Source organism: Acartia tonsa, chromosome 5 (genome assembly GCF_053477335.1).
Source record: "Acartia tonsa isolate MP-2025a chromosome 5, ASM5347733v1, whole genome shotgun sequence".
Taxonomy (NCBI): domain Eukaryota; kingdom Metazoa; phylum Arthropoda; class Copepoda; order Calanoida; family Acartiidae; genus Acartia; species Acartia tonsa.
The window spans coordinates 27,809,791-27,836,978 of record NC_137264.1 but is presented as its reverse complement, the minus strand read 5'-3'; the positions used below and the strand labels follow the sequence as shown (position 1 = coordinate 27,836,978).

General features: G+C 30.9%; 1 protein-coding gene across 2 annotated transcripts in view; it reads right to left on the bottom strand.

Moving 5' to 3' along the window:
* Window positions 1-669: 669 nt before the first annotated feature.
* The window catches only part of Nrt (Neurotactin), a 79,768-nt gene continuing 53,249 nt past the window's right edge, over window positions 670-27,188 (bottom strand). Inside the window, exons 5-21 of one of the 2 annotated variants that reach the window (XM_080161092.1) lie at window positions 14,628-14,742; window positions 13,990-14,063; window positions 13,389-13,526; window positions 12,590-12,967; window positions 12,262-12,381; window positions 11,549-11,701; window positions 9,885-10,067; window positions 7,218-7,342; window positions 6,721-6,832; window positions 6,330-6,441; window positions 6,002-6,211; window positions 5,574-5,774; window positions 4,743-4,810; window positions 4,479-4,598; window positions 4,031-4,148; window positions 3,508-3,643; window positions 670-2,730 (exon numbers count right to left, since the gene is read on the bottom strand). In XM_080161092.1, the coding sequence (XP_080017218.1) occupies window positions 2,349-2,730; window positions 3,508-3,643; window positions 4,031-4,148; window positions 4,479-4,598; window positions 4,743-4,810; window positions 5,574-5,774; window positions 6,002-6,211; window positions 6,330-6,441; window positions 6,721-6,832; window positions 7,218-7,342; window positions 9,885-10,067; window positions 11,549-11,701; window positions 12,262-12,381; window positions 12,590-12,967; window positions 13,389-13,526; window positions 13,990-14,063; window positions 14,628-14,742 (2,745 nt within the window). In that variant the 3' untranslated portion in view covers window positions 670-2,348. Of the gene's footprint in view, window positions 2,731-3,507; window positions 3,644-4,030; window positions 4,149-4,478; window positions 4,599-4,742; window positions 4,811-5,573; window positions 5,778-6,001; window positions 6,212-6,329; window positions 6,442-6,720; window positions 6,833-7,217; window positions 7,343-9,884; window positions 10,068-11,548; window positions 11,702-12,261; window positions 12,382-12,589; window positions 12,968-13,388; window positions 13,527-13,989; window positions 14,064-14,627; window positions 14,743-27,188 lie in introns of both variants that reach the window. The other variant, XM_080161091.1, reaches the window with a different exon arrangement.

Here is a 27,188-nt window from a genome sequence, read left to right as displayed (position 1 = left end):
GGTTATATAGGGCATTGATAATCATAAACAGGATGCCATGACAGGGACCTTAACAAAATCAAGCATTATACAATAAATTTAAGAAAATAGAAAAAGTGCAAGCATAAATATTACAAGTTTTAAAATTTTGTAGCATCGAAGACGACCTTACGAATAACTTTCTAGAACAAACATTTCAAAATGTATGATGTGACTTTAGAAATAAGATAGTTTGAATATTTCCATTAGCAGTGCAGCAACAATAGACCAATATTATTTTAGATAACAATTAACTGCAAATTGTAATACAGTAATACATGTTCTCAATCCCCCTTTAAAATTAAAATTGGGAAGGTCTACCTTCGTCATTTTTACCCCCCCTTATTGTTTAATATCCATCTGATGAATCGTTGTGCCACCAAAATTAGATAACTTTTAGTCAGTTTGACATTAATAAAGCAATTGACGCGCTATTTTCAATTCCTTACATATTGAACATTTTTTAGTACCTCAGCTACTTTTGTGCTAAGGTTTATCTGTTTGTCCTGCAGTGAAAGTTACTAAAAATTACTATCCTCCTGATTTTAGCCATTTAAACAATTTTTTTGCTTAGTTTTTTTTTTTTTTTTTTTTGGAGAGAGGGGCGTAGTTGTATATAAACAACTTGAAAAAAAATAGAAAAAATCCAAATATTAATGAATTATTTATTCACTTCTACATCGACATGTTATTTAACATCGCAACACAATAATTAGTAATTAATCATAGATAAAAAGATAATTAAATACATAATAATTAAAATCATGGTACAAACCACTTGAAAGTTAAGAAAAAATATTTACAAATTTGTATAATATCTTATTCTTGTTTTAGAAACAAAAATACAATTAGTTCTAAGTTAACCAGTGATTTAAAAATGATTTTTTATAAACAATAACTCTGCCTTTAGGAAATATTATGTTACCCATAAATTTGCCCTTTATCCTAATATAAATTTTTAAAAACTCATTTCTAAATCTGCATATGAAGGGGATTTGCTAATTTTGATAAAAAAATCAAGAGTTATGAACTATATATGTAATTTTAAAACAAATCCATTTGATATTTATAAAAGCTCTATTTCCTAATGCAATATTAAATTACTTTATTTTTCAATTATAGAATATTATAATCTAAAGAACATTGAAAGTCAGTTAACATTGATATTTTTTCTTTTATTTGGTTAAATTATGTTACAGAAATTTTTAATTTGTTCAATAAACTAGGTAACTTAATTTACATAAATGCAAAATCATCAATTTTTTATTTAATTTGTCATAATTTTAAAATATTAAAAATATTTACAAAGTTATATAAGCTTCAGTTTGACTAGAAATATATAACTTGATAAAAATGCTGTTTTTTTCTTCATGAATATGTACACTGTACAAGTTTTGCAAATAAAATTGTGACAAATTAAATTAAATTTTAAATATACAATGATATGATTTCATTTATGAAAATGCATCATTTATTAAAAGATTTTATTTCAAAAGAAAGAAAAATAATTTTGTAAAATTTTTTCTTTCTTTTAAACTAAATTCTTTTGGGAAAAGACTTGTTTACAATTTGATATCATTAGAAAATTAAAAAATATTATATTAATATATGTTTGATTAATAAAAAGCAAGGTATGTATAATGAAAAAGGGTAAAATTAGCGCGTTTCTTAAAACTTGTACTCTAAGTTACATCAATTTTAACATTTGGCTAGTTTTGTAGAATTTTATTTTGATTTTAATTGCTCTTTCCAAAAAGTTAATATTTCTGAAAATTAGCATAAAATGTTTTTATTCTGAAAGTTTTTATTTTATTTATATAGGTATTAAATGCTCATTGTATTGTTGAAATGTAATGTAAACGATGAAAAGCAAACATTTAGGTACTAAATATTTTTGCTATATGTATTAATGTAATTATGTATAATATATGCAAACACTTAGGGCCATCTATATGGCCATGACAAAGATTGGAGCTGAGTTTTTTATTTTTTAAATGCACAGCTTTATTTTCTTATGCTTCACACAATTTAAGAATGTTATGCTGGCATTTTTGCTCATCAATAGGTAGCAAATGATAAAGTTTTTTTTTGTGCCAGTTTTTAAATCACTTAGTGACTTTTACTTGTGCTTGTTTGAAACATTTTTTGGTCCACAGAAAGATGTTTTTTTCTTCCTTTTTGTATACAGAAAGAAAATTAAGGAAAAATACAACAAGTTTAACCTTGCAAAAATAAAAAGGTTAAGTAATTGCCTTTTTTCCACCTTCTTTCCAATAAAATGATATTACTGAGCTTTTTTTCAAGATAATATTAAGAAAGTAATTTTCTATTTAGAATATTTTTCCATAGCTTGGAATAATTTCTGGTTCAGCCTCCTGCCAGAAATCACAGTTGTCCAAGGAATCCACTGTCTCCATTTCTTCATCGCTCACCAGTCTAATACCATCAAAACTGGCTCCTGTGCGCGCATACTCGTAAAACATGCCGCGCAACTTTTCCTGGAACGGTTGGATGTCGTCGTCGTTGGAGGCAAAAATGGCGACGAGGTCGGCAGACTTGTCGGCAAGTTGGCCCATTTCTCCGTTGTCACGTGGACTGGTGGCAACATACATTGGCACGGAGAGGGTGGAGGCAAGCTTGGACATAGGGCAGATGGTGCGGATGTCGGAGACCATGGTCATGTAGTCAACCCAGTTGTTCGAGGTGTTGTACCTAAAATAAGTAGAATAGTAAAAATAAAATAACAACTCATAATTTTTAAATAACGGCAGATTTCTTTTTACACTTAAGTAAATAAAGATGGAAAAATATTAAACTTTTAAAACATTTTTATCCTAATTTTTTTTGTATGCATTGGTGGAGTAGATAGCAATATGGGGTTAATATCCAGGATAATAAATCTGGTAAAAATATGTCCTAGAGGAAGAATATACATTTTAAGGATGCATTTTAGCCCACATTTTACTTTTTTTTTACAGTAACAAGGAAAAAGTTATTTTAAAAATGTTACAGAACAGTACATATATATATTTTAGATGTAATCCATTCCTACTCCCATTCAAGGACGTCGGGGGGGGGGGGGGGGGGGCTGTAAAGAGGTGATTAATAATTAACCCCCCCCCCCAACGAATTTGGGGTTGCCGTAGGCACCCAAAAAATTTTGAAGTTTAAAATTTTTACCTCCCCTAAGATTAAAAAGCTTGGACGTCCTTGCTTACTTAATCATTTTTACATATATTTCAAATTTATTCATCTAAAACCTTTGCTATCCACATTGCATACCTTACCATCTCAATATCTTTAAAATCAAGCATCAAAATTTTTTTAATACATTTTTAACTTTTCTATTTTGCTTGTTTCCCTCCTTTTCTATATCCATACCTGTTTCTGTCTAGGCATATTACCTTTCGAATGACTATCCAAAATGATCCCTGTCTTTTCATCAATAATCTATCTATCTGTCTATCTATCCAATTCTAGTTGTCTTACCTTTCTAGAACATTTCCAGGAAGTTGAATATTCCAGCTGCCCAGAGTTCCCTCAATATGCTCCATGTAGACATCATTGTTCTCCCAGTTCAGATACTGGTAACTGTCCTCCTGGGCCTCCCCTTGCTGGTTGCTTCCTAGAAATTTAACAAAAATTTTATTTCAATGTATTGTTAGGGAAGTTTTTTACCACCATTTTTAATCTAAATTTTAAATAAGAATAATTATTGGGAAGAAATCAGGAGGGAAGGGGACATTGGGCAGTTTATTACACTAGTCTCCAAAGTCTTATAATAACGTTTTCTTATTCGATGCCTCAACAACCTTAGGGTCTTTTTATTAAATTTTTGTTGATTGGTTCTTGAGTGTCCAAACGTTTTAACCACTAATTGTTACCTATGAAGGGATTTTATGCATCATCATTGGGAATGTACCTCATTATCGGTCAATGTCTTATCCCTTTAGATCCTTGGGAAGAAACCCTATTTTTCTAAGGAGAAATAGAAAGAATTTGATAGAATTACCAAGAATGATGGGCACAGCAATTCCATCAGCTTTCCAGGTGGCATCTAGTGGCTTCTCCAGCATAACAGTGTCAATAGTCAACAGGCCTTGGGGTTCCTCCGCTCCAGCTTTGGGAACCTGAATAGATATATTGTTAAATTAATTAATCAGTAACAATAAATAGATAATAGATAGATGGATAGATAATCAGATATTTGGAAAGACAGTTAGATATAGGGATGTAGTAGATATTTGGATATGAGTAAGATAGATGGACAGATAGTCTGATTTATAGATAGAAAGTGATTTAAATGTATAGCTAGAAATAATGATAGATAGTTAGATAGAGAGATAATTTCATACATAACTGAATTTGCTGATAGAAAAATTTATTTATAATAAATTGATAATATGATTAAGGCAAATAAAGAAATTCAAAGTACTCATTATATTATGATTTTACTATACCTGTCCATAAGTAGGACTCCAGACCTCCCAGTTGGTGTCAACAGCTCTTAATAGGGTGTCCAGTTCAACGTCCAGCAGACAATCCTTTACTCCAGCTCCTTGCTGACCAGGACAGGTTTCCTTTAAAAAAATTAGATTTTAAAGAACAGCTTTTTTATCTTGACTGTTTAACTTTTAGCCATCTACTTCGAAAATTTACATCATTTTTTATAAAGTCAAAACATGTTCATTTATTTTGACAAAAATATATATTAAAATCTTTACCTGTATAAGCTTGGTCCAAAGATCAGTGCTATCATCCAAAGAGTTGTTACTGAACCTTGCTGCGCCACCTAAAATTAAAGAGTTGTTACTGAACCTTGTTGCCGCTACATTGGCTTTAACTACGACGACATCTATTGTTCATGGAAAAGTTGCGCGGCATGTTATGAAATGTACAATACATATAAGATTGAAGGAAGGTCTTATTATAAGATTTTGAGATTTGTGTGTTGAAGGACTGTGCATAAACTGTATTTTAATCTATAAGGATTGTCAACAGGGGTAATTACATAGCTCTAATTTAAAATTGTCCTTCTAAAACTATTTTGCAAACAAAATAAAAGATTTAAATATGATGTTTTTTTATCCAACATTTAGACAGAAAATACATAAAAACTAGAATGGAAAAAGATAAAATGGGTTGAGATGGATCAATAGCTTTTAAAAAGATAAAATGAATTAAAGTATCATAAATGTCGATTTTGTTTGAAAACTCTATTAAAAAAAATATACAACGTTTCTGTGTTTATAAGATTTATAGTTATTTTTGTTTAAATATAGTTTAGAAAATCGTTACCAAAAAAGTAAAAAAAAATATTCGAATATTTGAGAAAATCAGGGATCTTAATAGATGGGAGAATAGACCATAGATAAATGTACTCTTCCATAATGAGAAACAAATTTACCCCTATTAGAATTTTTTGGGGGTAATTTTTTTTTTCTAAACCCATTTAGTTTTAAGCCAACAAATGAGAGGAAGTGTTTAGGGACAAAATAATTTACATTTCAATGTCTAATCCCTCCGTAATCTAACACCGGTAATTGCCAATTTACCTGTAGCCCAAACTCTCTGGTAAAGGCCATCAGCTGATCTCATACCAGTGAGCACTGTCGCCAGACTTGCTCCTTGACGGTGGCCCAAAACTGTCACTGCCTCCTTGTCGCCGCCAAAGTGAGCGATGTTGGTGTTGATCCATTGTAGCGCGGTCAAGAGGTCACCAAGAGCAAAGTTTCCGCTGGTCTTAGGGTAGGCATCTTCTTAACAAAGATTTAGTAATTAGATTTCAGTAATTTGTAAATTTATAGGAACCGTTCTTTTTAAATTTCCATCTTTCATAGACTTTTTTCCTATAGATTAGCAAATTTCGTTTTGATCTTTCTGTCTAAATCGAGCATATTTCTAATCAAATTATAATCTATTATATATCTATGCATCCATAAGTCTGTCTTTATTTCTTTTTGATATCTGTTTGTCAGTATACCTGAAAGTGAGCTATGTGAGAGGAATCCAAGAATGCCTTGTCTCACATGAACCACAACAAAGACGACCCCCATCTCTCTGGCCAGCTGACTGGTGGGCAAGGTGTCCAGATCGTCTCCTGGGAGGTACACAACAACTGGCTGCGCGGCATTGTACATGATGGTTGGGGTGAAGATGTCCAAGTTCAAACAGTCTTCTACGCCAATGATTTCTAAAATAGAAACAGTTAAAGTTTGATAGATATCTTATCTAACAGGATTGATGATTCCATTACTGATAGATAGATTGATGAAGACTTTTTTATATTTGAGATGGATAAAAAAACATACCTTCTCTAAAATTGCGCCTAGCACAGAAAGTTGTTTTGTTGGCTGTTTTCTTAATTTCATCTCCACAATCATCAAGACGGTTTAGACTCTCACTTTTATCAAATCTACCAACCTAAAAATATAAATATAATCAAAATATATCAATTATAATGCATTTTTATGTGTATAAGGAGCTTGTTATTTGTAGATGAAAAGGTAGATATTTAGATAGCTAGATAGATGTCTCTACCATTGGACGATAATATTATAAATGTATCTCTTAATTTCCCCATATAGAGAAAAAGATACCTGTATGCTATAAGGGATGCCACGGAATAAAAACATATGATCCCTAATAAAATATCCCCAAATTTCCCCACATGATAGAAAAGGGTTAGTTATAAGTCTGTACCTGTATGCTATAAGGGATGCCACGGAATGAGAACATATGATCCCCATCAACATGTCCCCAAATTTCTCCACAACCAGTGTTTGCAGAGATATACTTGCCACCCTCAACATATCTGAAAATTTATAAATGATTAGTTAGCTTTCTATCCATTTTTCTACCCGTTTGTTTATATGCCTGTTTTTTTAATATTCCAACTTCCTGTTAGTCTGTCAGAATAACGTTGAATCTGTTTGGCTGATTGAAAGTCTAGCTAATTGTCTACAAAAATTTCTGTCTTTTTTGCTGAATAGTTGTTTGTTTGTGGTTTGAAGCTAGGGCTAGCAGCAGCAACTATGCTATCTATCTATCTAACTATACCTACGATGATATTGATCAGCCAAGCTGCTGGGGCTGGCAGCACCAGCTATGATATCTATCTATCTAACTATACCTATATTGATCAGCCCAGCTGCTAGGGCTAGCAGCACCAGCTATGATAACTATCTATCTAACTATACCTATGATGATCAGCCCAGCCGCTAGGGCTAGCAGCACCAGCTATGATAGCAATGATGAGAACGAAGAAAAGGAAAACTCCGACAAGACTGCCAACAACACCCATCTTCTGCTGATCATCAAGACTCTACAAAAAAATCTTTTTTTGAGTTGAATTAATTTGAATTATAAATTGGTGGATAGATACTATTGATAGATAAAATAATCAGTTAGTAAAAGAAGTAGAAAAACTCATTATGTCTTTATATATTTTTCTATATTTCTGTCTAATAACAATCCAAATAATACTGAGATTTTAATTGTAAACTTAAGGACTCAAGATTTTAGCTTCTTAATTACTTTTAACTGTTTATATTATTAGTCAAAACCTCTGATTTAAATTTCCTTATTTTTTCTTTAAAACTTTGTAATGTTGTCTTTCCTCCTTACGATTAAACATCAAAGTCTTAACAAAGCAAGAAAAAAATATTTTTGCAAATTCTTAAGTCTATGGAAAATAAAAATTCATGTACACAGCCTTTTAAAATTTGAATCTTTCCTAAAATGGAAATTGTCCGTTTTAAAAGAACACTGTATACAATTTATTATTCTAAGATCTGAAACTTTTTCCCGCTCCCCCTGGATGGTACATTTGCTACATAGTTAGTTTCACATTCCTTTAGTTATTCCATATCATAATAGTACATTACAATTTTAACCTCATTTACCCTGTTATTTACTGTAACACAAGTGTGTTTAAATGACTATAGGAATAGCTCAAGTTAGTTGTCTGTGGTTAGATTAGATAACAAAACTTTTTAAATTGTTTGCTTTTTAGGGACAAAGATTTCTTTAATTAGATTCATATACTACAAATAAATCTTCCTCAAAAAACATTATAAACTAATTTTTGTATTTGGTTGATTTAAATTGATGAGATGAAAGGTTGAGAAAGGATAATGGAACACAAAAATATATATTTCAAAACTTCTCTGTGTGAATTTAGTTAAAGAAGCTGACTTTTTAAAAAAAAACTTCAACTTATTTGATCAAAAGTCATATTTATCAATATTCTTTATGACTCTAACTGTTCAACTCACAAGACTTTCAGAGAAGTTTTGCTGCTAAATAACAGGGATCTAAAGGAATAAGACAATGGCCAATAAATTTATGTACGTCCCCAATGATGAAACACAAAATTATCACTTCTGTAGATTACAATTAGCAGTTAAAACGTTTGGACACTTAAAATAATAAACCAACAAATCAAATTCAATAAAAGACCCCAAAATAAAACTTTAGGGACCAGTGCAATAAACAGCCCAATGTCCCCTCCCTCCTTGGCTAAAAATTGTTTTTTCCTGAAAATAAATTTGATGGAGGAGATAACAGGAAGTAAAGGGGATAATTTAATCAAATATACAACCCCTTTTCCCCAAAATTAAGCAACTTCTGATAGACAATTTTATAGATATAATTTTAGGGGAATATTTATATGCCGTTCATTGCCATATCCCTGAATCTCTGAGGAGATTTGGTCAATATATTCAGCGCAGGTACCAATCAAATTATACAAAATAACTTTGCAGTCTGTCTGACTCGATAGATAGGTAGATGTATAGATAATTAGATAGTTAGAGAGATAGATAAAAAAATGAATAAAATAGATAGATAGAAAGTTAGAGAGATAGATAGAAAGATAGTTAGATAGATAGATAGATGTAAAGATAGATTTACTAAATAAAAGGTAACTCGTTAGAAGTGTATAAATGAATAAATAGATAATTTTTTTGTCTTTAATATCATTTTTCTAAAATGCACAAAGATTTGGAAAATGCAAAGTTTACTTTAAAATGTATCTAAAGTTTTCCACAAGTGCTTAAACAAGTGAAATATTTTTAATTTAATTTTTGTTTACTTGCAAGAATTTTGTTTACATTTTTAGTAGTGCAGCTACACTCTACATAAACTATTTTACATTTGTCCGACATACTATAAACATGTACTATATACCAAACCATACATATAAAAATTCAGGAATAAGGCCTAGCCAACAAGCGAAATAAATCTAAAATAATATTTGGGGGGCAGATATTATATTTTTTTCCTTTTTTTTCGAATTAATTTCGTTGTTGGTATAAGGTGACATAAATTACTTTTGGCAAAATGGCCTCTTTCTCTTATTATTCACTCGTTTTCTTTTTAATAGCAAAACCATCTTAAAGGATCTACTATGCAACTTTATTTCTGATACAGTTGGTACGTAAATTTGCTTTCATTGTTTTATTTATTTAAATAATTTAAATTAAACATGTTTCGCATAAGTAATGTAATATTAAATGATGCAGTGAAAAATTCTAGGAATGAATTTTAAAATAAAAAGAAACTTCACTTATATGTGAGGATCTTTGTATCAAGAAAAGTGTATTCTATACAGGTTAGTTTCCACTAACATTTAATCTTTTTTTATTTTTTTTTTATGTATTTGCTTTTGATCGCAATTTTATGTGTTATGGTCATTTCAATTTTGCTTTTTTACATGTAAATTATATTCTTTAAACCTTACTTTTCCTTACTCTGTTGTGAATGGGTTATTGTATGACACATTGTAATATCTTTGTCTTTTTTTTCGTTTTCTGTATATACCATTTATTTAATTGCTTGAGTTCAACTTTTTACATCAAACTGACCTTAAATCTTTGATGGAAGACGTGGCATTTATTTTTCTTGCACTTTGTCTGCGGGGCCTTGCCACCCAGTTCTGGGTCTTTGTCACCGTCTCCACCACTGGCCTCTGCCTCTTTCTCTGGGAGGTCTTTCTTCTCCGAGGTTACAGACTTCGTGTCCTCTTTATCCTCTCCCTTCTCTTCCTCCTAATAATTTTAGATAAAATTAGTAATGTTTTTTTGGTATGCTGTATTATTGTACAAGGAATTTTACGATGTATTTTCATATAAAAGTAACGGGATCTGTCTCTGTTTATCTGTCTGTCCCGATGGATCTAGCTTACCGCTATCCTTTAAATTGTAGCTTCTCATGATTCCTGGGAAGGTTTATAACTATTTTGGGGGATGGTACCATTATCTTCTGAAGAGAAATCGCACCGAAAAAAATGATTCCTCCAAAACCTTTATTTTGTTACTTTTTCTTTTTAAAACTAAAATTGAAAAAGGGAATTGTTAACAGGTTTCTACCTTAATCCTAGCCAATATGGGATAAAAAGACAGACCCATCCAACATTAAGGCATGGCGGCTCTGTTTAAATCTAGTTCTTGATGTTTGTCAGGTCTTTATTTTTGATGCCAAATTGGCTAGGATTATGTTAGAAACCTTGTTAAGGTGTCTAAAGAAAGGTCTTTACATTCCCCATCATAACCCCCGAACATTATGGGGTCTATCTACAAGGTTTCAAGTACTTAAGACGGTTTAATCTTTTTTTAAAAAGACAAATTTGTCTTAATTTATTATAAAATATGCACTTTCGGCGTAGGGCAAATTTCTCTGCAAGGGCTAGGTTTCGAGCTCTAGTGCTCTGGAAGGGTGAGAAGATTTAAAATTCAATATTGTTTTATTATTGTTATTGCTTGGGCATGAATTGTATTATTTTTTATTAGTTTTGGACTAAAACTGTAAGGTTTATATTGAAAAAAGTGAAGCGGTTGGTTTTTTTAAAACACCCTTTATGTTGAGTACGTTTTAAAATGAAAATCACTAGATAAAAACATTTTAAACATTTTGATTTTATCATTATATTTGTAAAATCAGCAAAGATAATGTTTTAGGAATAATTAACAATGAATATTAGGTATTAAAGATATGTTTTGAATAATATTATATTGAAGAGAAGTCCTTAAAATAAAGTAACAGGATATTTGTCTGTCTGTTTATACCGAAGTATCAATAAACAATAAATTAGAAAAACAAAATATATTAATTAAAAAGATAAAATAACCCTGCAATTTTTTGAAGTTTTAATTTCCACTACTAAATAAATAATTTAAACAAATAAAAAAATATTTTGTTGGGTGTGGGAGTGGTTAAAGCTTTTTTTTGTCATCTTACAACCTACTAATAATAGCTTAAAACCTGCTCAAAACCAAGACAAATATGGAACTATCAGTCCGGTGTTTGCAAGATCTTAGGGACACATGGACAAACGCACATCCAATTATTTTAGAATATTTGTGAAGCAGCTTTTAATGCCTAATAAAAATGACGTCATTTAATACAAATAACCATTGATGACCAGTATATTCTTTACCATATTGGTCAATTACAATGCATACTAGCCTATCATTGGTCATTTGTATTGTGTGACGTCATTTTTATTATTTATTGTATTTGAATAAAATACCTTATTGTCCTCAATATTTATCTCCTGAAGCTTCTCCTTAGTCTCATCCTTGTCATCGCCAGCTTCCACATCCTTATCCTTGTCCTTGTCACTGTCTCCCTTGTCTAAAAGGTCTTGGCCAAGTTCTATATCCTCCTCTTGCATTTCAATATCCTGAAACAACGCCAGGTTCATTTCAGCTTATACCAATAACGAAATTAATTCAGAAAAAATCACGAAACCTATACGTGTTTTTTAGCTGTCGTTGGGGGGCAACACATCGCAAAATTGACGACCTCTCCATTTGCCCCCCAAATATTATTTTAGTTTTTTTTCGCTTGTTGGTTATACTTATACCTGGGTTGATTTATTTAGTATATATGTACAACAGCAATAAAAACTACACTTTAGAAGTACAAGTCAGGGATCTAAAGAGATAAGACAATGGCCAAGTACATTTATGTCGATAAGTTTTAAAGCAATAATAGGTTATGAAGTTTCATTAAAACAAGGAAGTTTGTGGTTATGAGTCCGTAAGCAATGCAGCAGTATTTGAGAATACTGTAAAGTACATAAAGCAAGAAAAATAGATGTCAAAATTTTTTACCAATTTATAAAATTCATGATCAAAAGTTTTTATAAAAGAACTTTGAGATCGCCGAGCTGTCGGTAAGTAAGGTCAGATATACACTATTTATAAAGAATCTGGGCTAGCTAAAAGATATAACTGATACCTTAAACATAAGTGGTACACCGCTGGCTGCATGTCTCAGATGGCGAATAAGTTTGACGTGTTTGGCCTCTTTGACCTCCTTGACAGCGCCTCCCTCCTCCTCATCTCCTTCTCCCTCCTCCTCCAATATTTATTTATAGAACAGGGCAGACAAATATTTAAGAAGATACTTATTTAAAAATCAAATCTAATATAATTTATTATTAACATAAATATAGGAAATATAAAATTTATAGTTCACTAACATTTTTTTGTGTTATTATTTTTTTTAATGAAAATTACAGCAGGATATTGTGTATTAAGATGCAGCAACAAAAATAAAACTTTACCTTATTTTCTGGGTTATCAAGAAGCTTCTCCTTTTCATCTGCCGCCTCTTTTCCCTCGCCCCCCTCATCTCCCCCACTACCTCCCTCTCCATCCTTCTTTTTCCCGCCAAAAAGTTTATTTTTGCGCAAATTCAAATTCTTTAATGTCGTCGCTAAAGACTTTTTGGTCTCCTCAATGCTTTCTTTTAGTTTGTCTGTGCTGGCGGTTTTTTCATTTTCTTTTTCTTCTCCTTCGCCATCTTTTTTCTCCTCATCATCTTTTTTCTCTGTGTTGTCGCCGTCAGTCTTTTCTTCGGAAGCTTTTTCTTCGCCCTCCTCTTTTGTCTTGTTGTCTGCTTCGTCAGTGGTGGCCTTTTCTCCCTCTTTTTCCTCGCCCTCCTATAAAGATTTATCAATTAGTTCTAATTATTTTTACTAATCTTTGAATTGGTTAAAACGGGGTTCAAATTTACCTTACAGACAAGATATTTTTTTATGTCTTTTTTTACATTCAAATGAGGCTGGGGACAAAATTATACAATAAAACCCACATGGATTTTTTTAGATTATTAATGTAGATCTTTCCGGAAATCTAACCAATATTTTCTTATGTTCCCCTAACCCTGCATCTACTCGTCGCGAAGACGAAAGATTCGATTCTCGGACAACCACCTCGTCCTATCTTATGTCTTTAATAATAGTTCTAACTTCTGCTATGTTAGGTGTGCGACATAAATGTCTTCGTTCCAAACAGGCTCAACAGTCTCACAGTTAGGACTTCCAGACAAAGTTCCTAATTAACTGGGCTAAAAACTAATACCTTAGCTTCCTCCTTCTTTTCCTCCTCTCCCTCTTTCTCCTTATCCGTCTTGTCAGCTGATTTATCCTCCTTGTTCTTCTTCAGGAAAGCTGGTCTGTGCATCTTGGGCAGCTTAATGTTATCAAGAGCCTCTTTCACCTTAAATTCAACAAAAGTTTATTACCCCATTCAGTCAAAGACTCAACAATCCCAGACAGCATAAATTGGCACTAAAAAAATGACGTCATACGATAAAATTACCATTGGTGAATTAAAGTGTATACTTGCCTCTCATTGGTCAACTTTATTGAATGACGTCATTTTTTTGTGCGACTTTACGCTGTCTCCAACAATCCGTCTGATTGAAAAGAAACTTCTAGGAGACGAAAATGTTTGTTTGTTTTTTGGTCATTGTATTGGTCATAAACTGAAAAAAGCCCTTTCTGTACCAAAATGTTAACAAAATAATATGTCCGGATTGTTACCAACTTGATTTCTTATTGGTACAATTTAATAATTAGTTATCAAGGTTCACAATATTTTTTGGTAGTTTTTAAGAAATTTTCTTGAAAGAAATTAATTAAAACAGCATTGTTCTATCTCTTATTGCTAAAATAATTACCTTTGCTTTAGCCTCTTTAGCAGCGCTGGTGCTGCTTTCAGCGGCTTCTCCAGCACCTTCAGTGGCTTCCTCACCTAGAATAAGAGATTTTTCAGTAAATCTGTATATATTTTGTTTATGTTATGTTTGTCATACTGGCCTTTTTTTCTCTCTCCATTATTTCTGTTTATCTAGGGATACTGATATACGACGAGAAATTTAGCTAAATTATGAAAAGTTCTTACTTTGGTACCATACGATTATTAAAGTAAAAATCTTTCCGCTTTACTCTCCTTTTCCAACTTTTTCCTACAACATTTTTAAGCTACTAAAGGTATAAACTAGTATAAAGTATGGGGGAGAATTCATTTTAAGTCCATTGTTTAAGGGATCTTAAAGCACAATAAAAGATAAATTGATAAACATCTCAAATGATGATAAACAAAATGAACAAATTATTATTTGAACAGTTTGGACACTGCAAGTATGAACCAACCAATCAAAATAACCAATCAAAATTCAACATAAATAACCAATGCTGTTGAGCTAACGAATAACAAAGCATGCTTTAAACTTTGGGAACTAGTTATATTAGTTCAATATCTGCTTTCTCCCTGCAATTGTTAAAAGTTTTATCCTTATATAGTATTCCCTCTCACCTTCTGGTTTATCTTCGCTAGCATCAGCAGGTTTCTCCTTGTCATCAGATTCTGTATTGTCCGCACCCTCTTCTCCTTCGGTCTTATCACCCTCGGCAGCGGACTGATCCTTCTTCTGAAAAATAGGAAAATATAGAAAAATTAGAAGGAGAGAGAGAGAGAAAGGGGGAGAGAAAAAGAGAGAGAAAAAGAGTAAACGAAGGAAGCTTAGTTATTGTCGCAATTATTTTCAGTCGGGTATACATTCCCTAATTAACTAAAAATACAAAATTTGAAAGAAAGTATCAAATAACCCAAAACTGAATAAAATTTAAGAAATATTGTATCACCAACCATTTCTGCATCTCTATATATATTTACAGGATCAAAACCAAAGTTTTTCTTTAGCCTACTAAGCAATCAACAGATCAGAAATTTAGAAATATTAGATTTTTCTCTTTTTAGCCATTTATAATTAAAGCGACATACCTAACTGATTTAGATTCCATCATATGAGTATATTGGGCTCTATGGTAGCTGAGTATCCACGTGGATATTCAACTACTATTGGGGTAATTTTTGGATATTTAAAATTAAAAGGACAATTCTTACGGCTAGCCAATTCTTACAAAGCTTAAGTTAATATATAATAGACAAGAGTTGTAGAGAAGATTTGCTTTTGAAAATACCAATAGGAAACTATTGGGGATATTCAACTTCCATAGGAGAAAAGTGTGGATATTCAGCTACCATAGGGTAAAAGTGTAAATATTCAACTATTATTATGGAAACTCATCTAATATTGAACCGAATATTGAAATGCTTTATAAAACTGTTTAAAATATCTGAAAATATACAATACGAATTTTAGGAGCACCATGTATATGTTAACAGATGTTATTATTTGACATTAGTTGTTCTGTAATTGTAATATTTACGTTTTGGTTAGTAATTTTGTACTACATAAATCAATTACAAGAACAGAGTAGACGAAGATTTATAAATCTAATTTCTATTTATATCCCATTATATGAAGTAATACTAGTAAGGGTTTTTGTCTGAAGTATAAGATTTCGATAACTAATGAACCGAATGAGTTATCTATTTAAGAGAAGCTTGAAATAGACTATTTCATTTTTAAATTGACAAATATCCTGGTATGGTTTTAGGCTATTTTATTACCCTATCCTAAACTTTTGATTATAGAGCCCCTAGATGCTAGGGGCGCAGTCATTAATCTATTGATAATGTCTATTTGTATGTCCGCAAAGATCTAGTTCCACAATTTTCAGGGAAGTGTTTCATTGGTCCATTGGAAAGCTTTGTGGCGAAGATAAAAACATCCTTCAAAAAAATAAATGTGAAGGGGACCTTACACCATCCTTTAAACGAAGCCCCTAATGACTAGGAGCGCCTAAACTGTCCATTAAATACAATAGAAATAGTGTAAAAGTATAAAAATACTTAAACGTTTTGACTGGACGGCAGGGGATAGTATTTATAATGGCGCTTGAAAAGAAATAAAAGAAAGACTCCTAAATAAACAAGTTTAAGTGGATACTTATAGATCATTGAAAAACAATTCCAATTCAAAAATAGAGAGAAAAACATATACAGAAAAACAAGGAAATTTAAGTGCAAAATAAACTACAAAATGTTCATAGCAGTAATTTATTGCATTGGTGGACGCCGGAAGAACAGCTATTGTATAGTAGCTGTTCTACAAAAAATAATCTTGAAAATCGTTTTCAAAAAGGTTAGACGTACGTATGTTTGAAAATTAAATAGAACGACACGTTTCTAAAAATAGAATATTAGTTTTTCACAGGGAAATTATGATAAAATAATCAATAGAGTTCATATTTTTCATATTTTCCCATAAAAGAGATTTCGTTTTACCAAGAACGACATCAACACATAAGCTTAATTTTAAAAATCGTTTTATAATTGACTTATTACAACCCTAAAGGTAAATTATAAAACAGAGTATAGTTTAAAGCTATTAAAAAAGAATAAATATTTTTTTGATTTAAATCATTGTGGTTACTAAATAGGAGAAACCTTTAAAAATTATTTTAAATGAATAAAAAATATTAGTACTTATTAGTATAAAAGCTTCGCTTTCAAAATTGCAATATTGATATTTTGATATTGTACGAGTACATTTATTATTATATGTGGTGATGTTATTTTAGTTTCATTCATTGGTTGTCCATCAAATATAGGTACAGTCGTTTACAGTTGGGGAGTTGAATTAATTTTTATAGAAGCAGAAATATAATCTATGATTACGGTTTTGATCCTCTAAAAAACGTAATCTACCATTCCACTTTTCCCTCTCTTGGTGATGATATCATCAACGCCTATACGATTTTTGAAATGTACCATTTCACTTTCAATAGAGGCGAAACTGGAATGGTACATTTATATTTACATATCAGCATATTCATAAACATTGATTTCCTTATTTAAATCGACATAATACAGTTAGGGAGTTGAATCCATTTTTATAGAAGCAGAAATATAATCTATGATTATGGTTTGGACCCTCTAAAACTGTAATCTACCCTTCCACTTTCCCCTCTCTTGGTGAAGATATCTTCAACGCCGATACGATTTTTGAAATATAAGATTCCACTTTTGTCTCTCTTGTTGAAGATATCTTCACCAAGAGAGGCAAAAGTGGAATCTTAAATTTCAAATATCGTATCGGCGTTGAAGATATCTTCACCAAGAGAGGGGAAAGTGGAATCTTACATTTCAAAAATCGTATCGGCGTTGAAGATATCTTCACCAAGAGAAGGGAAAGTAGAATCTTACATTTCAAAAATCGTATCGGCGTTGAAGATATATTCACCAAGAGAGGGGAAAGTGGAAAGGTAGATTACAGTTTTAGAGGGTCAAAACCATAATCATAGATTATATTTCTGCTTCTATAAAAATGGATTCAACTCCCTAACTGTAATAGTAATGATATATTCTAGTTATTTTTTTTATTTTACATAAAAATTTTTAAATTATAAATAGTATTTTATGCATTCCTACGATTACCATAATTTAAAAATAGTATGTATGATTTCAATTATGTCGATGTTAAAAGTGTAAACCACCATTCCAGTTTCACCTCTCTTGAAAGTGGAATGGTCCATTTCAAAAATCGTATTGGCATTGATGATATCATCACCAAGAGAGGCAAAATTGGAATGGTAGATTACAAAAATCACATCGGCGTTGATGATATCATCACCAAGAAAAGGGAAAATGGAATGGTAGATTACGTTTTTTAGAGGGTTAAAACCGTAATCATAGATTATATTTCTGCTTCTATAAAAATGGATTCAACTCCCCAACTGGTTTAGTCTAATTTTTCTGCCGTTTCTTTTATTAGTGGCCAATATTCTGAACGTTTGGGGAAAGGAGATTTTCTATTCTTAAATTTAAGATGTTTTTTTTTCTGGAAATTCTCTTAATTTTCTTTGACTATAATGCTATAGAGATGAATAAAATTTACTTGGCAGATTCCTGGTTTTGAAAGTTTTCTACTCTACAATGCAATGCTAATTTTGACAATTATGGGACAACCAGAAAAACCCACCCACTACCTTTTAAAAAAGGAAAAAAATCTGCTTTGTTGACTTTCTTTTTATCGAAAGAGGTTAGAATTAGAAAATATAAATTTCCGAGAATTAGGGAACGAATTTGAAGGGAAAATGTTATCATTAACAAAATTTTACTCTTTTCAAATTTCTATATTTGCAAATTTCAATAAATTTTCTACTTATTATTTATTTATTTATCATTATATTTTAGGAGCTGCTTTAACCCTTCTTTTCACGAATATTTATTAGGAACCAAAGACATAATTTAATAGAGTTGCTCTTTGTCCTATCCTTTAAATCCCTGGTTTCCATCCTGTCAAGTCATATTGATAAAGGGGTGCACAGGGACAGGCGTGTACAATAACACCCTACCCCCCCCCCCATCCTCCAACTCCTCCTGTCAATGTCATAGATCAACCAGCGACCAACCAATTTCGTCATCGGGTCAGGTTTTAACACTTTTTTTTAGCAAGGGTAATTTTGTCCACAAATAATGACAAAATACTGTCATTTTTTGTTAGTAAAAAAGAAATAATCTATTTTGTCGAAATTTCAGAGCTTTTAAAAAGAATTTAGTGCTTTGCTTATTGAAAAAAAACAACAAATGCAGATAAATAATTATAAAAACTGGCCCAAACATATATAGCTTATTAAATCTAGTGGTGTATAGTCAAATCGATAATATCGATCCATACTCCCCCCCCCCCCCACTTACTCCCCATTTCCTAAAATACACACATTCATATTGTGCCTAACCTAACAGAGCTAAAATTCCCCCCTCCGTCCAAAATTTCTTTGGATCTACATCTCTTCCCCCCCCCACCCCCCCCCCCCTCCCTTGTCTAATTTGCTATAACTATTTCATACATGACAAAATACAATAACAATTACAGCAAAAAAATAATTAAGATTAAGGGATATGTAGCTAATTTTGCACTGATAAGCCAGCACAAAAGTTAGTCTCTGTTTGACCAGTGAAACACAATTTCATCATTTAATTTCATTAACATTTTCAAGCCATTTTAAAATTTAGTTCTTTTTACCGTGTTTGAAGATGTCCCCAAAAGTAAAATATTCAAATAGCTAACAAAATATTTAAACAAAACCGTGTAGTGCTCTACAATAGAATTTTTTTAGCCAAAAAGATAAATTTTATATGTCAATACTTTATAGGTTTTTAATCCGTCAACAAATTTTCTTAATTTTAAATGGACCAAATATATTTAATAGATGCAATATGAAAATTATTGATGGTACGTTTAGATGAACTATAAGCTATAAAATAATTTTACTCCTGGGAATTTATAAAATATTCATCAATAAATCAATGAGTAAAGAAATAAGGATACAGAAAAAAATTAGTGGTTTCATCTCTAGGCTCTGTGGTTTAGAGTATAGCCTAAAACCACCTAAAGACATGCTTCAATGAAAAGTTACAACCCATTTAAACCAAAATTCTCTGAGATTAAACATCAGACAAAAACTTTATATTACAGAATAGCTTCACATTTGATAAATTAATAAGACATTTACATTTTATAGTTTTTGTTCTTATTCCTGGAAATCATTATATATCAATGAGAGTGGATAAGAGAAATAGGGTGATTAATTTTAGTGCACCTGCTCTATAACTTGATTTGTTCGTCTATCTAGTTCAGTTTTCCCTCTACTTTTTTTTGACGAAATTTTCTATTATGTAATGCGTTATTTTAGTTTAGATTAGGTTAAGCAATAAAAATTAGGTTAAGACTCCTTATATTAGAAAATTATGAATGTAAATATCAAACGCCTTTTTCAAATCTAATTTTGATTATGATATACATTTACTAGTAGCACAGACATCTAGGGGCTCTGTATTCGAAGGGATATAGAAGGGAAGAAGAATAAAATTAAACCCAGAATTTTTGATAAATAAAAAGCATAAAACCATCCCGGGACCTATAAGAAGCTTCACTGTAAAGGGACCATTTAGGTTAAGGGGTTAGTGAGATCCCCTGCTACAAATAAAAAAGCTTAATCTATAATACAAAGTAGAATTATGTCTGTCCGTCTGTCTGTCTATCCGTCTCTTAAGATCTCGGTAACCACTGAACTGATCGGATTCTACTCTATTAGGGAATATACCTACTGGTCCTGTGGTGGTTTTAGGCTATTTTCTTGGGGGCTGAGACACCCCCAACCCCCCAAAAAACATAAAAATCCCCCCATTGTTTTTTTTGCTGAAGATTTTCTTTGTCCTTTTACGAATATTGCCAACATTTTTTTTGATCCCCTCTTGGGACAAAGCCCCTAGAGGCCAAGGGCGAAGCCGCTAGTACTTTATATAATAGGATTACTAAATGTCTTAAAAGGCTAAATAAAAATATTCTATAAGAAACTTTTTGTCTGTAATTTTCTCTGAGTTAGATATAAATCAATAAAAGGTTTCTGTTTGTTTATTTGTTTTTGTTATGATATAAAGATTTTCTGTGTTATTCTAATACCTACTTTATATTGTTTACATAACATTTATATGTTTATACTTAACAGGGATGTTGTCATCCTATAGTACAAGTAAAGGCTAAAGATAAAAACATACATTAAAGCGAAGCCTATCAAATACAAAAGTGACTAATTGAGACTTAATTATTAAGGTGACCAAGTACCTAATCGTCCTGATAATCACTATTTAAAAAAAATCAAGTTAGTACAGTTGGACATACATATATAGTCAAAAGGAAGCTACGTTATTTGATAACATTACACATTGATTATTTGCATGTGTGTGTGTGTGTGTTTGATTATTCTTGCATGGTTATAACAGCTGGATTTTTGAACCCCAGAGTCAGACACAAAATTGCATATTGAAAATATGTAAGAACTTTGTAATTTTTGACTTAAGTTACGCCTTTTTTTAAAAATTACAAGTATTTCAATAGGGTCAGCGGTTAGCGAGATCTTAATTGAAAAAGGGAAGAAACCTTAAAATTATATATTATTGGATTAAAATAAAATGAATGTAAACGCTATACTTATGTCAAATTTACAAATATTCGATATTCAAAGTAATATTACAAACATCTAATTTGAACTGGGAGAATAAAGATGATTACATAATATACAACCTAAATCACCTAAATTTTCACATTTATTGGTGGAAAGAGAGATGTAATTAGTTAGAGAAAGGATAAAGCTAAATATAAGTATTTAGCAATACAAACAAACAAAATATCTAGGGATCTGCAGCCTTCAAAAACCGCCTTCAGAGCTTACTGTCAACTGCTACTTGCTAAATAGTTTACACCGCTACTATTTCAGTCAAGCAAAAAACAGCTAGAACATAGCTATTGCAACCAAGGAACTGGTTATCTGTTCGGTGTTACTTTATTAAATGGACTGAAAACACAAATCTCGTCAATTAGCGGCTAACAAATCCAAAATATTTGTATGCTTCAAAATTTTCTTACTCCAAAAAATAGCATATAGAGGTTATGTATTGCCCCTTAGAACCAGCTTTTTAATAAGTAGTTATTGGTTGTACACATATGTCATGTATGATCTTATAAACGGCTCTTGTTCGTGGCTGCTTTTGATATAGTTTTTTTTTAATTTTTAAAAATCTCTTTTTATTTTAACAAAATTGAGTGATATAAAATAAAAAATCTTTGAAAGATAAAGTTTTTGAAAATCATCAAAAGTATTCAAAAAAATTCTAAAGAAATGAAAGATTAAAAATAGTTTAATTAATTCTTAAAAAATAATTTAGTTCAGCGTATCAAATAATTTAAATATTTCTAGCACTTTTTCTACTCTAAAGAACTTAGTGTTTTACTCTAGGTTAGGTTAGGTTTAGTCAGTAAAGTTACATTGCAAATTTAGACCCTGCAGGTTTAGTGCTCCTAGCATAAAAAAAACATGGTTATATCGATTGAAGAATAAAACCTTCTTAATTTACTGAGGCGATTAATGATCAATATGATTTATCTTCTCTCTAAGCTATTATGTTTAAAAATTGAAAAAGACCTATTTAGGATTCTAAAAGAATAAATTTACCCAACTATAATGAGGTTGCACATATATTAAAAAGCAAAAGAAGCATTTTTTTTTCATTTTTACAATTATTAATGATTTTTTTACATTTAACATCGGTTTGTCCGTACGTCCGCCCTTCCAAAGCTGATAGCTCTATCTTTAATTTAGACATGATAGAATAAGCTTCGAACTTTCCTCTATGATTACTGTATCAGCTAAGTACAATTTAGAAAGCGTAAAAACTTTAATTGAACCTATACATAAGATTTTTGGAATACTGATTCCTATTACAACAAGGTACAATGTAATAAGCAAAGCATTCTATAATCAAGTCCTAAAACTGTAACAATGTCCTTAAACAGTATTATGTATTTAATCAGTTTTGCAACAAATTTACTTACAATTTTGTTAGACTTTTTTACATTATTATTCTGCTTATTCAGTTCTGACACTCCACAAGTGTTAATGTTAATGGCGTCATTTTTTTATATGCACTATAAACAACTTCGTTTATACCAGCAAAGTTGCTATGGATGTTGTCATCCCTGTTAGTTTAATAAGCTTGTGTATTCTGGCACTGAACTTACATAACTTTTCACAAAAACGGACTAGGAACAAGTTTTCTGTAAAATAAACCACAGTAGACCAAGAAGCATCCTATCTAACGATATTTATATGTCATTTCATCAAACAAGGATAACAACATCAATGAGAGTAAAGCTCTTAAAAAAGACGGCAGCACAAACAAACATTAACACTTATAGTGGTAGAACTTAACAAGCAGAATATCAACTTATAATTAAAAACAATAAAATTAATGCAAAATAGCTGTTTAGGACATACTTATATTTTTAGGAATTGATGCTTACCTTTTATCATTGTACCTTGTTGTCATGGGAATCATATTTCCAAAATTCAGATGATTAGAATGATTTTATCATAGCAAAAATTTTTTGAAAATCAGCATGTTTTAAATGAACGTATGGACTTTTTAGTAACCATTATATAGTTGATATCTATTTCTATTTTATTTTTTCCTAATCGTAATCCCGTTTCTGTTGTCCTTTTACAAGTATGTAGAACAAGGTGAGCATTTAATACACACAGACAGTCAAAATTCGAGACTGACGGACATACAGACGGACATAATTATAACAATAAGGCCAATATGCATAAATGTATATACGCGCATAATTATTAAATTAGTTTGGTTACAGAGAAAATCAATTATTTGGTATTGAGTTCCTTGTTAAACCTAAAGGCATGATAATTATGACGACTATATTACATTAGGACAACAGTCTTATGTTGATTTGGAAATATTAGTGGAAAAATTGATCTATATTCCATAGTCCTAAACTTTTATGTTTGTCTGTCTGTGTGTCGGTACCGAAGGATCTCGCTAACCGCTGAACCGATCGGGTTCTCCTTAACAGGGTAGATTCTCATATGTCCTGGGAAGGTTTTTAACTATTTTGGGGGAGGGTACTACCACCCTCCCAAAAGAAATGACAAAAAAATTGAAAATTTTCTTAAAATCTGGGAGACTTCAACGTAACATTAAGAGGTATCCGTAAAATAAAGAATTATCGTAAACTTTAACAAACAAAAACATTTAAAGTGCCACTAGAGGCCTCTAGGGGCGTAGCCGCTAGTTATAGAAAAGGGAATAGTAAAAAGTTTGTGCATTACGTTAGGTAATCCTATAGTACCAACATATGATGTGATTGAGCATTCAAACTGACCAAATTTTTGTAAATGAGATATTAGCCAATAAAAATAATAATAGTATCTGTATGACTGTGTGTCTGTCACTATGTCATCAACACACAAACTAACTCATAAATAATCATTTTTACTTTTTGTTGAATATTCAAATTTTTTTTATGGGCACTACCAAACAAAAAATATACATGGCAGTGTTTTATGTTTAACTAGCGGCTGCGTCCCTAGAATCTAGTGGCTCTGTATTTAAAGAGACAAAAAGAGCTATACAAATAGCTTAAAGTGATCCCTAGACCTAATTCTAAAAAATGAAATAGCCTAAAACTATCATGGGACCTATGTGAAGCTTACCTAACATAGAAAGCACAATCAGTTCAGTAGTTATTGAGATCTTAAGCTTTAGACAAAAATACCTTACTACTTTATATAATAGGATAGGATGGTTTACTCTTCTATTCTATTTCAACCATCATTTCATTGTTGGGCTATTTTAAAACAAAATTGTTCTAATTGTTTTGTATGAACTCTTGAAAGAATATTTAGATGCAATTTTATTTATCCTAATATAATCCTTAGTAAATATATTATTTATTCTGAGATAGATAGATAAATAGAAAGAGAGATAGATAGATAGATTTATTAAAAAAAGTTTATATATTTATATGATAATTGATGGCTATTGAGTGTTTTATTTACTTCAACCAAAATTAAACAACAATAATTTGTTGAAATAAAAATTTTTAAATGCTTCTTTTAGGTTAGGTTAAGTAAGGAAAATTTTTAAGGAGGAAAGCTAAGAGAGGTGGAGTTTTACAGAAATTTGGTGGTTATACCTAATCGGTATAAAATATGTAATAGTAGTAAAAATTTAATGACATCCCAAACCAATTTGGAACCTAAGCTAACAATCCTTACATAAAAGTAACGGGATGTTTGTTAGTTTGTCAGTAAGTAAAGGATATCTATAATTGCTGAACCGATATGAGTTTCCTTTATAGTATAGATTTCATAGGTCCTAGAAAGGATTATGACTATTTCGGGGAGAGTATCACATATCCTTATAATAAAGTAACAGGATGTTTGTGTATGTGTGTGTGTGTCTGCCGTTACCAAAGGATCTCTCCAATCGCTGAACTGATATGATTCTCCTTTACAAGATAGCTTCTCATAGGTCTTGGACAGGTTTATACCCATTTTGGGTGATGGACCATGGTACTACATATATAGAGATATATTTGTTACTTTAATTATTGGACGGTAAATACAAAAATAAGATTGTTTCTTTGAGCCAACAAGACCATTTTATAATTGTTAATTTTGAACTATGGTAAAGTTTGTGATTGTCCTTCTGGCAGAGACAAATATCCAACCTTAAATAATAAATGAAGGTGTCTGGATCAATCTCAGTCTTTGCAAGATTAGAATTATAAATTGAACAATATACTAAATTAATTTCTAGGTTAAATAGATTAAAACAATCTATTTTATAGTTTATATAAAAAAATAGAGGAGAAATATTGATAGCGACTCTTTTAGAAGCGAAGAAACTCTGGAAGTGTAATTTCCTTGGTCTCTATATAAGATAGACTGATGATTTTGATAAAGAAAGGACCCCTCACTAAAGAGCATCTAGTTTGTAACTTGGTCTGTCGGTCATGCTACTTAAGACAATAAACATAAAGGTTTCGTGATTTTCTATTACTCATCATGTCCTAATATATATTCATTTTCTCCCTCTTCTTTTATGACCACTGAAAATCATCTCTATAACTCACTTTGTCCGTTTGTCCATCAGAATGCAAATAATGCAATACAAATCAGAGCCCGTCATAAAAAGTTTATTCCTTAAGACATTTCATACTACAATATCACAGTAAAAACTTTGACAGAAAAGCATAAAACGTTGCTGTGTTATTAAATAGACATTGCCAAATAAAGAGCTATGAATAAACGGATATATAGTACATTGTTTATTACTTACCAATAGACAAATAAGAAAAGACTTATGACAAAAGTTGAACAATTAATGGTCAAATGTAAGCAAAAATATGCATAATTGTATTTTATTCTAAAATCTAACAATGAAAAAAAAATCTTCCACAATTTTGATCTATAACTACTCTGAAACAAAAAGGGGAAAGATGTTATAAGATTGTTTTGATTATTTTTTTATTAATATCAACAATCTATCTTTCCATTTATTCTTATATCTTAAAGGGGATTGTTGATTTATTTTGTTTGTGATATAGGAAGGAAATATATGACAGATATTTATAATATTGTTTTAGTATTTTTTATTTCCAAAAGTACGAAAGGGATGTAAAAAATATGAAAAAATAAAAGATAGCTTCTTTATATACAGATTTTTTACTCATTTGCTATTAGGTAGATTTTGTTTAAAGATAATTATTTTACGAACACCCTTATTATAAACAAATTTAAAAGAACATATAAATATTAGAAATGTTGGAGGCAAAACATGCTTTAGTGGAATAAAATAACTATATATATAACCCTAGCCTCTCTATGAAGGTGCTATTAGGTTGCCTATAACATAAAACAAAAAGCTTTTACATTGTGCATGTTTTTATCCTTGTGGTATTTTTTCTGCAAAGAAAACAACAGAATTGAGTTTATTTTAATAGAGTTATATCAGGGAAGGAAATAACAATGGCAGACAAATTAATTTCCCCCCAAAAATTCCCCATGTATCTTTAAGCTCCTAGTATAACAAAACCAGGGATCTAAAATTAGTGGTTTCTCAACTTAATAAACCAAACAATTTAAATTCAGTAAAAGTCCACAAAGATTAGGCCAACGAATAAGAAAACATCATTGTAAAACATTGGGGACTAGTGTAATAAGCAGACAATTGTCCCCTCTCTCTTTTTAACCAAACACTTGACGAAAAGAACATTGAATTATCTATAATTTATCTATCCCTGTATCAATGAAGTTATATAAACTTGAAAGTTATATGAGAACAAAAATACTCTAGAATTCTTGTTCATACATTACCACTAAAGGTAGAACAAAATAGCAAAATATAATTGTTTATGTACCAAATATGACTGCAACTTAAAAAAGAAGGCATTTTAACTAACAAATTTAAAGGGGTAGTTTCACGAAATTCATTTGAACTTAATTTAGTGAACCGCATATTTTTTCCTGGTTTATTTGTTAAACTACATTTATATGGCATATATTTGAAAGAATTTCAATTTTCTACCACGTAGTTTAATATCAA